At 50.8% G+C, this 17,747-nt stretch overlaps 1 protein-coding gene across 1 annotated transcript in view; it reads left to right on the top strand.

The window, feature by feature from the left end:
- NRAP (nebulin related anchoring protein) overlaps positions 1-17,747 on the top strand; it is a 417,859-nt gene that overhangs the window by 214,417 nt on the left and 185,695 nt on the right. The window contains exons 18-20 of the mRNA XM_078643841.1: positions 2,970-3,071; positions 3,401-3,598; positions 4,443-4,547. Coding sequence (XP_078499967.1) covers positions 2,970-3,071; positions 3,401-3,598; positions 4,443-4,547 — 405 coding nt within the window. The remainder of the gene's footprint in view (positions 1-2,969; positions 3,072-3,400; positions 3,599-4,442; positions 4,548-17,747) is intronic.

Below are 17,747 nucleotides of genomic sequence, written 5' to 3'. Positions count from 1 at the left end.
CTGCAGCACACTGTCCTCCAATGATGGATTTGCCAGACCTTGTAAAATTGCACCAGCTCTGGCAAAGTCAAAGGCAGTGGTGAGTCATCTTGGAGTTGTACTTTCTATACTTCCAAGATGGCCCGCATGTGGCATGTAGACACGACATGTGCCTACTTGGAAATATAGAAGATAATATTAGCCATCCTGGATCATTATTTTTTAATACTTCTAAGATGGCTCACATGTCGTGTCTTGATGCAATGTACAACTATAAAGGGGTGGGGAGTAGTATGGTATTTGACACAACCAACAAGGTAACACCTCTTAACCTGAATTAACATGTATTCTTCTTGTTTGATAAAAGAGAACCTCTTAACACAACATCCATTAGATCGATCATATTTAAAAAAAATCATAATATACAGTTTGTCAATGTGGTTCACAAAATCTCAGGCTCCAAGTTGCCTTTAAACATCACAAATTCTTGGTACTCATAGTTCATAATAAACCAGTGCATATACAGCCAACACTTTTCGTGAAAAAAACACCGCTTTTTCTGGGCCCTAAAATTAACTTTGATATTACAATTGTTCATCAATAATAAACAGCAATTGGAAGCTCAACTGTGTTATCCTCAGTAAGATTTCTTATGATATCTGCACATCACTGGCTACAGCTCTCCCCATACAAACATTGTAACACCTGGACATATCCACATCTAGTAGCTCAACACCATGGGCCAGATGTAGGTGAAATAGATTTACAGATTTTAAATTACCGAATTTTACCGATTCGGTAAAATAAAGCCCCCTACATGCCAATCACCTATTTACCGATCGGTCACGGCCGAAAATACCGATTTTCGGCCGTTACCGACCGACCTACATCGGGCCCCATGTCGCTACGAATGCGCTCATAATCACTCCAAATTCTAAAGACCCCAGTCAGGATTCTAGGTATGTAAAGTCTTCAAAAATAATAAGCCCTGGTTCCTCTAAAATTATCTCTGATATTACAATTGTTTGTAATTAAGAAGCAGCAGTTCGAAGGCCAACTGTGTCATCCCCAGTAAGATTTCTGATGATATGTGCACCTCCCTGCCTACAGCTCACCCCACGCAAACATTGTAACATCTTCATTTTTGTGGCGGCATTGTGCTTTGGAAGTTCAGGAACCAGGGATAATTATTTTTTAAGTCTTGGCATGCCTATAATCCTGACTGGGGTGTTCAGAATTTGTAGTGATATATTTGTAGCGACATGGCGTTAAGTTACTAGATGTGGATATGCCCAGCTGTTAAAATGTTTGGGCACCAGTGATGTGCTGATTTCATCAGTTATCTTACTGGGGATGACACAGTTGACCTTCCAGTTGCTGTTTTTTAATCAAGAACAATTGTTATATCAAAGATAATTTGAGACCCTGAAGAAGCGGTGTTTTTACCGTGAAACACGTGTTAGCTGTATATGCTCTGTTTTAATATGAACTATGAATAACAAGAATGTATGCTCTTTAAAGGCAACATGCAGGATCATATTTTGTGAACAATAGTGACAAATTGTATTAATGATTTTTTTCAATATGATCCTCTGGAATTTTTGTTACAACATTCTCTTTTAGAAAACAAGAAGAATAAATGTTAATTCAGGTTAAGAGTTATTTCCTTGTTGGTTGTGTTAAATACCATACTACTCCCCACGCCTTTATAGTCATGTTATTAAATTTTCAGATCTGAAGGGAAACTAGTCTAATGGGTGGAGTGTGCAGGGCCAGGTGCTCAGTGATCCCCAGAATTGACAAGTAATTGCAATGTGCAACTATCTTGGAAGCATGTATTCTATACTTCCAAGATGTACGCCATGTATCATCAAGGGAGGTGATCGCCATAGTTAAAGAAAAGAAAAAACCATTGGAAGATGGCCAGCATCCGCTATTCTTTATGCCAATGTTGGAACAATTTTTGCAAACAACCGACAATCATTGGCAAAGTGAGGGAGATTGGCTTTGCCAATACTTGTTCTGAAAGGAGGACAACATGGGTGAAAACACTTTTGAGCACAGTTCGTCTGTGGTATAGCCCACTAAGAGAACCTGTTTGATTTTTATAAATGTAAGTCATCTTCCTCAAAGGAGGTCTTTATTCTTTGAACCTGAAGTTTTTGCTTCATGCCTGAATGTGTTCCTAAGTAGTGGCCTAATATTGTCCCAAATTGTGTCTAAAATGTCAACAAACTGGCTATAAAGTGTCCTATATTCCCTTATTAGTAATGCAGACCCTTAAACTTTGGTCGCATAGTTGTACCTCATCCCTGCTTGCCTTTTGTGACCCTCAACATGTTGCCTGCTGGATGTCTTACCCACCCTCCATACCAACCCCAATTAGTGACCACTGTCGCACCATTAGTATGCTTGGCAATTGCGTAGCATCCCCTCTTTATACTATATTTTCACAGCTACATTCACTGGTCATCCTATTACTTCAGTTATTATGTTGCCTTAAGGCTGTCGTACCCGAAGGGAGTGCATGTGGGTCGGCTAGTTCATTGTGACAAAATCATTATCTGGCTGTAAGTCTTCAGCTAAGGCTCAACATGGGCCAGTATCATGTGATGCTTGTCGCAGGTTGTGCAGTGACTTTGTTAGGATTTTTCCATTGGTCGTCAAACTACTGTAGGACAATTATTTTCTGGCTATTTCTTAATCATTGGTGTGGTCCGGAGTTTTTGCCTAATATTCATGGGAAATGAATTGAAGTAGTCAGCAAGGTCAAGTTCTAGCGTAGCCACAATCGATTTCTTTAGGTCACTCTATCTACATAGTCAACTGTAAATTGGAAATGCTTAGAACTCATTTTTATAATTTTGTGTATAGTACTATTATGAACAGAATAATGTCACTAATACTCACAGTTGTGCTTATTCTGTCTTTTTGAATGACCAATAACATTTACGGTAATCTATTTGTATTCGTTATTTCTTCCCTGAAAGCTAAAATACAGAGAAGCCTATGAAAAATCAAAAGGCAAAGCCATGGGGACGAGTGATTCTCGACTTCTTCACTCGCTGCAAGTGGCCAAGATGAGCAGTGAGGTAACCTTCATTCATATTTCCTTTAAAGTTTGGAGCATGACTGTGGAAATAGGCTTAGTACAAAAGAGAAGCAAAGGTACCTTAACACTGCCCATGACAACCTTACTGCCTGTTCATAATGGCCCTTTCCATGGCTTTTAAATAATGTCATGTTGAGTTCCCACAGGTTCATGGGGGATTTTGATAACTATTCTAAAGAAACACTACTTAGCTGGTATCCAATGTATTCTAAAGCTACAATGGGTTGACCAACACAATGATGGCTCCAACCATGCCTCTCTACTTCCTCACTTCATTATGACCAAACCCTCTTCCTTTGCACTTTCCAGGTCGAGTACAAGAAAGGTTTCAAGGAGAGCAAAACCCATTTCCACCTGCCACTCGATATGATCAACATCAAACATGCCAAGAAAGCGCAGGCCCTGGCTAGCGACCTGGACTACAGGAAGAGGCTGCATGAGTACACCATGCCTACGGAGGACATGAAGGTCAAGTGGGCCAAGAAGGCATCTGGCCTTCAGAGTGAGGTATGAATAGGCTGGCGGGACCCATGGAAGGCATCACATAATCTGATTTAGTGTCTGATTTTCTGGTGATTGTTGGCATCAGGCACTGGTTATGTATATGATTCTGTAGGATTCTAACGGATGGCATGGAGCTGCTGCTAGGCACCTTATTTGCCACTGTGAGTCTCTTGATGTCATGTGTCTTGTGTTCAAACTCTTCTTTAGAAAAGATTTACTCGATATGTTCCATCACTAACTATTCAGATGCGCCTTAACTAGTTACTACTCATAAATCACCTGTTACCATACATTTTTCACTCGCCACCTTTAGTTTGCCTTTCTTGGGTCATCCTAGTCTTTCATTGAACATCCTACAATATTCACTGGCCAACCTTAATCGTTCATTGATCACTCTGCTTTCATCCATGTCCACTTGCCTCATTCATTGGTTACTTTGCTTCATTTATGGACAGTATTGCTTCATTCACAGGCTCACAGGCCACTCTGCCCAATTCACAGATCAGCATGCCACATTCCATGGTCTATTGGCCTTACATTCATCATGCTGTACTTATCCGACATGCGTGCCATTAAGTAGTGAAGTAGAGTATAACAGAACTTCACAACGGGTTCATTCTAAAGTCAAAACATTGAGAAACTGTGCTAAGAAAACAGTTATGTATCTTTTCATGAATATACGAACCTTCTGCAGAGACATTAGCGTTTTTCTATTCCTATAGCTACTGCACCAACGAGGGCAGGCTTGACCACACCCAGTGGGGGTTCAGTTTGTGGTGTATGCACGACTGGTATTATTGCAGGTGTCTAAATTGTCTCACATTTTTTTGTGTGTTTTTCTTTGCAGCTCAAGTACCGGGCGGATTTGACTTGGATGAAAGGAGTTGGCTGGCTGACCGAAGGAAGCCTTGATGTGCAACAGGCGAAGAAGGCGGGAGATCTTGTCAGTGAGGTAATAGACGCACGTCTCCAAGGCAGTGTATTATACTGTAGTGTATTGTAATTCGATTTATATAGGGCTTGCTACCGCTGATTGTGTCACTTGTCATTAGAGATGCAAGCTTTTCCTTTTGGCTGAAGTAACTGCTCTCAACAACAAATTGTACCGGAAATTAGAGACCTCTATGACGTAGAGAGCCAATCGTTTCCAGAGACAAAGGGTAGGGTTTATTTCCAGATGTATTTATTTAATAACAACTATTCTACAGCACCTGCTCACCTTAGAATAAAGCTTCAAGGCACACCGAAAATGTTCAGGCGTCTTCAAGAGCTTTCGGAAGTTGGAGTAACATAGGGCCAGATGTACTACCGGTTTTTGCGGTCGCAAATTGGAAATCGACCCGTTTGCGACTGCAAAAAGGGTCCTGACATGTACAAACGCTATTTAGCGAGTCATGACTCACAAAATAGCGTTCGCGACTCTCGCTATTAGGAAGGGGCATCCCTTCCTAATAGCTAGTCACAATGTAATGTACCACTGTTTTGCGACCGCATTTACAGCAGCAAAACACTCACAGTTAGCCACCTACTTCATGTAGTTGGCAAGCCACTCGCAAATGGGAAGGGGTCCCCAGGCGACCCCCTCCCCTTTGGGAATGGATGCAAAAATATTTTTTAAGAGCAGGCAGTGGTCCCTGGGACCACTGCCTGCCCTTAAAAAATGAAACTGAAACGTTTCATTTTTTTAAAAATGCATCCCGTTTTCCTTTAAGGAAAATGGGCGGCAATTAAAAAATAGAAAAACTGCTTTATTAAAAAAGCAGACACAGACATGGTGGTCTGCTGACCCCAGCAGGCCACCATCCCTTTGAGTGCTGGCCATTCCTAATGGGGTCGCATTGCACCTGCCTCATGAATATTAATGAGGCAGGCAAATTTTGACTCCATTAGGAATTGCTAACAGTGTCTGAGACACTGTTGTGAACTGCAGTTTGCGAGTCGCAAAGCGATGCAATTTGTGAGTCGCAAAATGTAAGGGTTGTACATCTGGCCCATAATGTCTTACAAAATGTCTTCTGGAAGAGAGTTCCAGAGATCGGCATCAAGTGCCAAAAGAGAATAGACACTGGACTGCAGACCTGGGGGAGATTTTCAAAAAATACACGCAACGCAGCGCAGCACCCAAAGAGGCTGTGCTGCGTTATGTGAGAGGGAGGTAGCAGGACAGCGCCATATCTTTAGAGATATGGCTGTCTCCCCCCTCTCCCTAGTGCCGGTGCTGATTTCAACTGCCGAGCGCTATGCTAACACCTTAGAGCCATAGAATTAGAGTGCGAGCCTTTGTCTAACATAGGTTTTGTACATAAGTTATCCTTCTTGTACAAAATACCATGCCCATACTAGTTTTAAAGCTCTTCCCACTTTTCATGTGTGCTGCACAGTGCAACACCGATGCAAAGTCGGAAAAGAAAGGAGAAATAAAAGCATTTCTCCTGTCAGTGCCTCCTTTAAAGTGGTGTTAAATGTTGGCGCTAAACCCTGTCTATAAATGTTTGGCGTCAAAAGGCATGGGTGGTTGCATGGGAATGCCCATGTAGTACCCATGTAATGCCCCCTTGGTGCTAAGTAATGCAAAACAGTGCTTTGCACTAATTGTAGGGTACTTTCCAGCACAAGACAAGTTTTGCACTGCAATGTAAATTTTACAAAAAACATTTTGTGCTGGTTAGCATCACTTTTGTGACGCTAATCAGCACAAAATGTTTGAAAATCCACCCCCCTAGAGTGACAAGTGTTCAAGAGAAGGTGAGCGATAGGTGTTAAGGCGCGGTGTAAGATGCCATTTTATCTTGAGGTAAAACTGTTCTTTCAGTGGAAGCATTTAAGTACAAAGCATGAAAACTTAAATTGCGAGTGTCCTTGGAGTGGGGAGGGGGTTGCAACTCTTGGTGTCCTCTAATTGAAGCTCCTCCCCGTAGTTACTGTTTGCAAGGCTCTTCCCCGACTCCTGTGGTGCTGTCATCTTCTTGTCCCCGCTGTCTTTGGATCCGAAGGCCTGGGTGACACTGACAGCTCGCCCACAACCTCGTAGTGTCAAGGGGCGCACAGACAAACACAGGAGTTTCTAGGGCGAGCCTAACAGAGTACAATCACAATTACTAGCGACCTCACATGAGTCTGCTGCCCTGCGTGCTAGACAAAAACATCTGTCAGTGATCTCTGCGAGATTGCTAATCCGAAGTCTATAGACAAAGTGACTATGAAGAGATTCTAACCAATCACTGATTTCCTTTCTGGTGACATCAGTAGGTGCTCTCAGTATAGTCCAAGGGCACTCTGCTAGGTGGAGGCTGCACAAACTGTTTCAGTAATAAATCCAATTCCAGATGGATGTTGGATTCTTCGATGTTTGGCTTATTGCCAAGGACAGATCAAATCTGAAAAGAAAAGCAAACAAACCACTTGGGGGGGATATTCACAAGGACTCAACTCTGATTTATCCCCACTCTAACGCAACAAATGTGGAGATAGAATTAACACCCCATTCACAAGCTGGTGCAAACTGCAGACATCGCCTGTATTCCTGCGATAACTGCCCCATAATGTATCTCAACGGTGGACACCACCAACTAAACCTAATGAGATGCAGAGTAGGCGTACCCGTGCAAAAACACACGAAAAAACCACAACACCACTTTCACCATTAAATGCAAGATCTGCGATGCGAACCACAACCACGCGATAAGCCGCTGTAGCAGCAGGTATTTAACACCTGCCACCTGCAGGTGTAAAGCCGGTTGACTACCTGCAGTAGCTAACAGAGCCCCGCACACAGCCACACCTGAAGAACAAACAACGTCATGGAGCTACTTATCATGTAGCTCGGATCCCCAACAGGGCCACAACACCGACCCCCACCACCCCCAGGACCGCCACCACCCCCAGGACCCGGACCCGGCCCCCCGGACCACTACAGAGGCAGCACAGAGTAAGACTGCGAACCTACCGAAAACGCACCAGTCTCACAGTCGCCTAAGGAAGTCATTGCCCACTACAGGCTCAAAAGGACAACCATCATCCGCATCATGGCCCAAATCACCCAGAGGTTGACAGTCCCAACACAGCGGAGAACCAACATCCCTCCTGTTGGAAATGGGATCCCTGGCTGGCCAGGGCTTTCGCCAAAGTCAGTCAGAGACCACCACTCCCAAGTCAGGGCAAGGGAGTTACACGCCAAGATAACCCCTGCTCACCCTCTAGGTAACGTGTCGCGAGCAGCAAGGCTAAACTTGGAGGCGATGTAAGTTAAGTATTTGCGCACGCACCCCAGCAACAACACCTAGGACCCACCACAAAGGAAACTCCACACAAGGTTATATAAAAAATAGCCTTTGTATTACACCAAAACACATTTAGATAAAACACACTTTTTACAATGTGCCAGAGGCACCGGCAGAATTTACAGGGGATATTTACAAGACAGGGCCACCTGGACCACTGTCAGGAATCAGCACTTTTAGAAGTAACAATACAATACTTGTAGGCCTAGAACTTAGAACCTAGCCTATCAGACAGTACCTTCCGTCCTGGTTGCACGGGATAATGCGAGTGACCTCCTTAGTAAGCTTGAGCGGGCGGCCCAGCGAAGCGGCGCGACTCAGGGGAGAGCGGCGCGGCTCGAGGCTTGGACGGGCGGCCGGCAAGGTACAAGCGTTTCTCTGGGGCGACCAATGTGTGCGGCTCAGAAGAGGAGGGGGAGGCAGGATGCGGGCGGCCCAGCGAAGCGGCGCGGCTCAGGGGAGAGCGGCGCTGCTCGAGGCTTGGACGGGCTTCCGGCACGAGCTGCCGAGGGGAACGAGCGAGGCACACTTCAGTGAGGCCCCAGGGGCCCAGGGAGATCAGACAAGTCCCAGCAATTTGGCAGGGAAGGCACCATAGAGTCCACTGGTCCTGGGACTCTGGTCAGGGGGCAAGCTTAGTATCAAGCCCTTGGGATCACTTATAACAGAAGATCACTGTAATACAAAATAGGACATGAAGCACACAACCAGTACCCACTGGTAACTGGTAAGTACCCCCTACGCAATCCTAACCACCCTAGGAACAGGTCACGCAGGGAACCAGGACCTTACTAGCACCACCTGCACTAGCAAGAACAACCACCTCAGTATCACAATACAAGTAGGGGCATAGACCTGGGGACAAAACACATGATGCAATGCATAACATTCATTCAGAGGTGTAAGAGAAACAAGGCACATGATGTATCAACAACACATTCAGCGGTGCAGCAAAGAGCACTTTGCAGAAATCACATTAACATGAACTTACATCAAAGTCCAGGGTCCAGGTTGCGCCACTTGCGCCAGAACCTAAACGTAGCAGCTGCCCACTACTTGCTGGGCAGCTGAGGGACAGGACAGGGGGGCCTAAACGCTGCAGCTGGCACTAAGTGCTGCGCAGCTGGGGAAAGGCCAGGGATGAAGGAGTGCGCCTCACTCCTAAAGTCCAGAACATGTCCCTAGAAGCAAAATACCCAAACGGTGCAGCTGCCCACTACTTGCTGGGCAGCTGGGGAACAACTCTCGCCTGGGGCTCTCACTAGCCCCTCAGGAACACTGCGCCCAAAACGTTGGAGCCCTTCACAGGCTGTGAATCCATAATGGGTGCACAGGAGCACTCTGGTTCCTTAAAGAAAATACATGTCCCCCTCGTTGGAGCCACGGGGCTCTGGGAATCAGCTCTGCCCCTAGGAAGAGCTGCGCGGGGAAGCATGGGCCCATCAGAACAACTGCGCCCCCTTGAGCCATCTAGGCTCTGCAAATACGGGGGGAGGGGCGCCTCTGGAGCCATCCTTCTCCTCAAGCCAACAAATACCCCCATCGTTGAGCAGCCCCACTGTCAAGCGGGGGCTGCATAGGAACACAGGGCCTCCAGCGCGTGGGGCCTTCAGTAACTGCTCTCTCCTCCCCCGCCCTCCTCCCAGGCAGCTCTACTCACCGGCTGCTTCTCGGGGCGAGGGGTGGTGCACCACGCTTCTCCCGGTCCCCCATCTCGAGACCGGGACTTCGGGAGGCGGGGCTCTCGTGGCTCCGGGCGGACACCTCGGCCGGGGCTCCCTCCATTCCATGGGAGCCCCGCAACACCGGCGCTGCACTTTCCTGGCTGCCCCGGGGCTCTCTCCACATCATGGGAGCCCCGGCGGGCAGCTTCCGCCTGCCTCTCTCCTGCCCCCGGCCTGCCTAACTTCCAGGTCGAGGCTGCGGGGGCGGGACTTCCGGCCGGGCCGCGCTGCCATTGGGCGGCCGGCCAACCACTTCCGGGTCGTCGCGGGCAGCGCGGCGGCCCGTTTTCAGACCTGCAGAGGTTGGAGGGCAATTCACCGAGGGGTGGGCTCCCTCGAGTGAAAGGATCACGGGGATGAGCTCCCCTTCTCTGGGCAATGCCGGGTGGCACCGGCTGTGGATCGCGGAGGTCGGCAAAAACAGCGGAGTGGGCTCCTGCGCCGATCCTCACGCAAAATGCGTGCAAACAAACGCCGGGTGGGCACCGGCCTCGGAAAAACAAAGCGCTCTCAGCGCTAGCAGGACACAAAGCGCTCCAATGCGCCAGGGACAGCGCACAAGCGCTTCGAGGCGCCAGAAGCCACCAGTCAAGCGCTCCCAGCGCCACTAGACAGGACAAAGGGCCTCCAGGCGCCTCAGGGGAACACACGTCCAGCAAAAGTCCAAGCACAGCGCTAGAGGGGAATAAACAGCGCTCCCAAGCGCTATAAGGGACCAAAGTCCAGCAAAGCTTTTCAGGAGTCCAGGGGCTGGGCAGGGCCCAGGGGAGGCAAGCCTTCCCCCTGGGCCCAAGCAGCAGCACGCCCCTGGTAGATTCAAGCAGCAAACAAGAACCTTTTCCAAGAGGTCACAGCCTCTTTTTATACAGACAAATCCTTTGTCTAAGGGTGCAGGGTGGGGGAGAAACCAGTCGCAGCTGGTTCTGGAGCACTCTTGATGGCCCAACCACCCATTTCATTCACTGGGGAGGCTAGGGTCGTTAGACACACCACAGGGGGGCGGAGCCAGCATTGTGTGGGGAAAACCCAGCCCATCCAGGACACAGGTACACTCCTCCCACACATCACTCATGCTAATCTCACACTCACCACCGGGCAGACCCATCCAGACTTCCTGGAGCCTGGCATGCCAGCCAGCTCCAGCCAATCACGCTCCAGCACCCTCACTGCACACATATCTCAATGTCCAGAAGTAGCACTTCCCTTCTAGACACATACAAGCCGCGCATACCGTTGCGCAGCATTCATTCTCACGAGTTCACACATACTAAACTCGAGCCTGCACTCCCCACGCATCAGGAACTACCAGGGACACACACATTCCCCATGCATTCCTATGGGAGGGCAGGCCTATCTCACACACGCACTCAGGGAGCGCACGCACTTTACACTGCGCCACAGTGTCAAAGTGCGCAAAGACCAGAAATCACTATAATTTCAAGGCAAAAAGTTCAGGGGTGAACCTGCCACAAGGCCCAAGTCCAACACAACCCCCTTCCAGCCAAAACGCAGGGTAGGCCAATCACCACCGTGATGGACTTCCCTGCTTGGGCGATAGAACACGGACGCGGGCCCGCACTGCAGGGACACCCTCCGGTTCTACGCCACGTTGATCCATAAGACAAGCACATCCTTAAAAAAAAAAACATGCCCAACTAGGCTACCCCACTGGTACTCCTTAGTTGTCCACGGCTAGGACCAGGCCCTAGGCCACCCAGATACCACTGGTCCATGCCCATCCACAGAGTGGGGGGTTGTAACCCCTGGCCTACAATAGCCATTCTCCACTCCCTTTCTCAGTGTAGTTCCAAACTACCACTGATCCTTCAACCTAGGGTCCGCACCCTCAGGCTGACCAGAGGTCACGGGCAAGAATGCCCCACCCTACCTCTACTTCTGAAGCACCCTCCAGAACACAACTCTCCCACCAGTTAAGGACCTGACTTCCTCAGCAGCAGTGACCACAGTCAGACCAGCACAAGAACGGTGTAGTGAGGCGTTGCACTTTGCGGGTTGCCAGATGCGGCGCAGGCGGCGGCTCGCGGACCGCGTCGAGACGGGGACGGCGAGCGGCATAGGCTGCGCGGCCGAAGGCAGACGCGGCTCAGTGCGGTGCCTACAGGACACCAGGCTGGTCATGACAGAGTCACAGCTCCCTTAACTGGTCTACCACCTGGGATTCAAATTCACCGGATGCACCGGGGTCAGACTCCCTCTGACCCCCTTCCAGAGTTCTGCACCCTCCCACTGTAGAACAGGGTCCCTCCACTTAAGGTAGGCCCCACCTGCTCTCAGGGTAGTACCACAACCCTCAGCCAAGAACCCTAAAGATCCCTGCTAGGCCTGTACCACCCCTTCTGAGAAACACAGGGTCTCTTCACTTAAGATGAGCCCCACCTGTGTTCACAGGGGTACCCCTAGAAGACAAACCGGCCAGGACACTGGCTACAGTCGCCCTGCCGTCCAGGACAGGCAACCACCTGAACCTGGCTCCCTAACCTAGGGACGCTACCCTTTGGTTAGATGCCTGGCGCACCAGGACTTCTACAAGTTGAAAACAAAAATCTAAGACTTTCTCTCCTCCTTCAGCAGCAAGGCAACCACTGCAGGTCAATACCCCATACAGCTTACCCGGTTCCTTCTCTTCAGGCAGGAGTTCCCTCTTGTAACTTCAGGACACCACGTACAGTTGCCCTTACGTCCAGATCCGGAAACACCGGCTACTGGCTCCCCAACCAAGGGACGTACCCTTTGGTCAGATGCCTGGCGCACCAGGACTTCCTTGAGGGTGACACAACTAATGTGTCGTGTACAAGTCTGCCTGACACTCAGGACAGAAGTGGCATCACCATGGTCACTACCTGGCGACACAACCCTTCTGGCTGGCCCCTGACCCACTGGCTCTTCCACTGGGGAACCTATCCCCCTCGCACCCCTCCATCTGGACTTCTGCATCCTCCCAACTGGAGCGGTACTGCCAGACACCAGAACTACTGGAACCCTGGTTACAGAGGTTCCACGTTTTCCAGACACTCTGGAAGATCCTCCTCAAATGACCTATTGGTACAGCCTAGGTCCCCGACCGGATGTTCCCTTCAGAAACATTCCAGGCCCTGACACTGGGTTTCGGGCACCTGGAGACATGCAGTCCCACCCACTCCTTCTCCTCTTGAGACAGGACGTGAGCCCCTACACCGAGACCTAGCTGGGCTACACTGAACCTCTTCCACCACGCTGGGCTGGAAGACACCTCAGACACTCCTTTTGGAATCACTCCATCCCCTATGCCTCTCTCCTCCCAGAACATTACCAACTCCAAAATTCTGTCTCTCAACAGACCACAGAAATCAAAAAGCAGGCTCCACTGTCTGCAGACGTTCTTGGGAAAAGTTCAACACACAGGACTTAAATATCTGAGCAAAACTAGCATTCAGCAAGCTCCCCATCCAGAGAACTCACAAACATGTCCAGTGCCACACACCATTCATCCACACACACCCCTCCCCAGACTGGTAAGGCAGTTTCTACCACCCCTGACTTCTCAACCTGACCACACTTGACACAGGTACCATTACTCCAGGGCAGGGACGGGGGACACATGCACTGGACACACTTATGCTGCCACCACTGGATCCCACCCTTCTGTGAAATCCAGAAAACACACTGCACTTAGGGGGGATGATCTACCCTCCCGAGCTTGGGACACCTAACTCAAAGTGCACAAGAAACACATTTCCACAGAAATGACATTTTCAGCAAACTTAAAACAATAATCCCCAAAATGTTTTTATCTAAAATGCGGAGTTTTGTGGTGCAGCCAGCCGCTACTGTGGTACAACGCAAACACAAATCCTTATCCTCTCGCTGCTGCCAATGTTGGAAATGGGATCCCTGGCTGGCCAGGGCTTTCGCCAAAGTCAGTCAGAGACCACCACTCCCAAGTCAGGGCAAGGGAGTTACACGCCAAGATAACCCCTGCTCACCCTCTAGGTAACGTGGCGCGAGCAGCAAGGCTAAACTTGGAGGCGATGTAAGTTAAGTATTTGCGCACGCACCCCAGCAACAACACCCAGGACCTACCACAAAGGAAACTCCACACAAGGTTATATAAAAAATAGCCTTTGTATTACACCAAAACACATTTAGATAAAACACACTTTTTACAATGTGCCAGAGGCACGGGCAGAATTTACAGGGGATATTTACAAGACAGGGCAACCTGGACCACTGTCAGGAATCAGCACTTTTTGAAGTAACAATACAATACTTGTAGGCCTAGAACTTAGAACCTAGCCTATCAGACAGTACCTTCCGTCCTGGTTGCACGGGATAATGCGAGTGACCTCCTTAGTAAGCTTGAGCGGGCGGCCCAGCGAAGCGGCGCGACTCAGGGGAGACCGGCGCGGCTCGAGGCTTGGACGAGCGGCCGGCAAGGTACAAGCGTTTCTCTGGGGCGACCAATGTGTGCGGCTCAGAAGAGGAGGGGGAGGCAGGATGCGGGCGGCTCAGCGAAGCGGCGCGGCTCAGGGGAGAGCGGCGCTGCTCGAGGCTTGGACGGGCTTCTGGCACGAGCTGCCGAGGGGAACGAGCGAGGCACACTTCAGCGAGGCCCCAGGTGCCCAGGGAGATCAGACAAGTCCCAGCAATTTGGCAGGGAAGGCACCATAGAGTCCACTTGTCCTGGGACTCTGGTCAGGGGGCAAGCTTAGTATCAAGCCCTTGGGATCACTTATAACAGAAGATCACTGTAATACAAAATAGGACATGAAGCACACAACCAGTACCCACTGGTAACTGGTAAGTACCCCCTACGCAATCCTAACCACCCTAGGAATAGGTCACGCAGGGAACCAGGACCTTACTAGCACCACCTGCACTAGCAAGAACAACCACCTCAGTATCACAATACAAGTAGGGGCATAGACCTGGGGACAAAACACATGATGCAATGCATAACATTCATTCAGAGGTGTAAGAGAAACAAGGCACATGATGTATCAACAACACATTCAGCGGTGCAGCAAAGAGCACTTTGCAGAAATCACATTAACATGAACTTACATCAAAGTCCAGGGTCCAGGTTGCGCCACTTGCGCCAGAACCTAAACGTAGCAGCTGCCCACTACTTGCTAGGCAGCTGAGGGACAGGACAGGGGGGCCTAAACGCTGCAGCTGGCACTAAGTGCTGCGCAGCTGGGGAAAGGCCAGGGATGAAGGAGTGCGCCTCACTCCTAAAGTCCAGAACATGTCCCTAGAAGCAAAATACCTAAACGGTGCAGCTGCCCACTACTTGCTGGGCAGCTGGGGAACAACTCTCGCCTGGGGCTCTCACTAGCCCCTCAGGAACACTGCGCCCAAAACGTTGGAGCCCTTCACAGGCTGTGAATCCATAATGGGTGCACAGGAGCCCTCTGGTTCCTTAAAGAAAATACATGTCCCCCTCGTTGGAGCCACGGGGCTCTGGGAATCAGCTCTGCCCCTAGGAAGAGCTGTGCGGGGAAGCATGGGCCCATCAGAACAACTGCGCCCCCTTGAGCCATCTAGGCTCTGCAAATACGGGGGAGGGGCGCCTCTGGAGCCATCCTTCTCCTTAAGCCAACAAATACCCCCATCGTTGAGCAGCCCCACTGTCAAGCGGGGGCTGCATAGGAACACAGGGCCTCCAGCGCGTGGGGCCTTCAGTAACTGCTCTCTCCTCCCCCGCCCTCCTCCCAGGCAGCTCTACTCACCGGCTGCTTCTCGGGGCGAGGGGTGGTGCACCACGCTTCTCCCGGTCCCCCATCTCGGGACCGGGACTTCGGGAGGCGGGGCTCTCGTGGCTCCGGGCGGACACCTCGGCCGGGGCTCCCTCCATTCCATGGGAGCCCCGCAACACCGGCGCTGCACTTTCCTGGCTGCCCCGGGGCTCTCTCCACATCATGGGAGCCCCGGCGGGCAGCTTCCGCCTGCCTCTCTCCTGCCCCCGGCCTGCCTGACTTCCAGGTCGCGGCTGCGGGGGCGGGACTTCTGGCCGGGCCGCGCTGCCATTGGGCGGCCGGCCAACCACTTCCGGGTCATCGCGGGCAGCGCGGCGGCCCGTTTTCAGACCTGCAGAGGTTGGAGGGCAATTCACCGAGGGGTGGGCTCCCTCGAGTGAAAGGATCACGGGGATGAGCTCCCCTTCTCTGGGCAATGCCGGGTGGCACCGGCTGTGGATCGCGGAGGTCGGCACAAACAGCGGAGTGGGCTCCCGCGCCGATCCTCACGCAAAATGCGTGCAAACAAACGCCGGGTGGGCACCGGCCTCGGAAAAACAAAGCGCTCTCAGCGCTAGCAGGACACAAAGCGCTCCAATGCGCCAGGGACAGCACACAAGCGCTTCCAGGCGCCAGAAGCCACCAGTCAAGCGCTCCCAGTGCCACCAGACAGGACAAAGGGCCTCCAGGCGCCTCAGGGGAACACACGTCCAGCAAAAGTCCAAGCACAGCGCTAGAGGGGAATAAACAGCGCTCCCAAGCGCTATAAGGGACCAAAGTCCAGCAAAGCTCTTCAGGAGTCCAGGGGCTGGGCAGGGCCCAGGGGAGGCAAGCCTTCCCCCTGGGCCCAAGCAGCAGCACGCCCCTGGTAGATTCAAGCAGCAAACAAGAACCTTTTCCAAGAGGTCACAGCCTCTTTTTATACAGACAAATCCTTTGTCTAAGGGTGCAGGGTGGGGGAGAAACCAGTCGCAGCTGGTTCTGGAGCACTCTTGATGGCCCAACCACCCATTTCATTCACTGGGGAGGCTAGGGTCGTTAGACACACCACAGGGGGGCGGAGCCAGCATTGTGTGGGGAAAACCCAGCCCATCCAGGACACAGGTACACTCCTCCCACACATCACTCATGCTAATCTCACACTCACCACCGGGCAGACCCATCCAGACTTCCTGGAGCCTGGCATGCCAGCCAGCTCCAGCCAATCACGCTCCAGCACCCTCACTGCACACATATCTCAATGTCCAGAAGTAGCACTTCCCTTCTAGACACATACAAGCCGCGCATACCGTTGCGCAGCATTCATTCTCACGAGTTCACACATACTAAACTCGAGCCTGCACTCCCCACGCATCAGGAACTACCAGGGACACACACATTCCCCATGCATTCCTATGGGAGGGCAGGCCTATCTCACACACGCACTCAGGGAGCGCACGCACTTTACACTGCACCACAGTGTCAAAGTGCGCAAAGACCAGAAATCACTATAATTTCAAGGCAAAAAGTTCAGGGGTGAACCTGCCACAAGGCCCAAGTCCAACACCTCCGCAGACAAAGCTGCTGGCTGTGCTGCACCTGTTGGCCTCTGGTACCTTCCAACCAACAACTGCCAGAGTCAGAGGGGTCTCACAGCCAGCCCTATCAAAGTTCATCACACCTATCCTGGATGCCATCCTCAGCTTCATTCCCCAGTACCTTCACTTCCCCACACTGCGCAGGAACAGCAGGAAACCAAGCAAGGCTTCTACGCCATAGCCAGATTTCCGGCAGTGTTGGGGTCAATAGACTGCACACATGTCCCACTTGTGCCCCCTGCGGATATAGCACACCACTACCGTAACAGGAAGCACACTCATTCCATCAATGTGCAGGCAATAGTGGACCACCGGGGACTCTTCACCAATGTCGTCGCAAACTACCCAGGCAATGTGCACAATTCCGACATCTTCCAACAGTCCATCATCAACCAGAGCTTCCAGGATGGCACATATGGAACTGGAATGCTCGTTGAAAAGTGCCAAATCAACACACCACGCACCTCACACCTCAAAGCCACCATCACACAATGCACAATTGTGGGAATGCACATGTGACCAAACCACATACAACATGCCAAACAACATACCCACCCACCAGACACGACAATACCACTCCATGGTGAACCTGGCCTACTCCTGCACACAATACAGCCATATCATGGCACCACAGCCACACAACAGCTGAACGTGTGTAGATGTGGAATGCAGCTATTTGCGTAGGATGCAAGTGACCCATTAATGGCAATGTACACAACGGCAAGTGAGATGTGGATGTGCAGGGCAGACATGGAAAGGCAAACAACAGCCATGTCCATGCAGACCGCAACTGCTGGTGACTGGAGAGTAGAGAACACTGGACGCAACCATGTCAC

This window comes from Lissotriton helveticus, chromosome 5_1 (assembly GCF_964261635.1).
Source record: "Lissotriton helveticus chromosome 5_1, aLisHel1.1, whole genome shotgun sequence".
Lineage (NCBI taxonomy): Eukaryota > Metazoa > Chordata > Amphibia > Caudata > Salamandridae > Lissotriton > Lissotriton helveticus.
The sequence above is the reverse complement of the archived record's forward strand: the minus strand, read 5'-3'. Positions and strand labels throughout refer to the sequence as shown.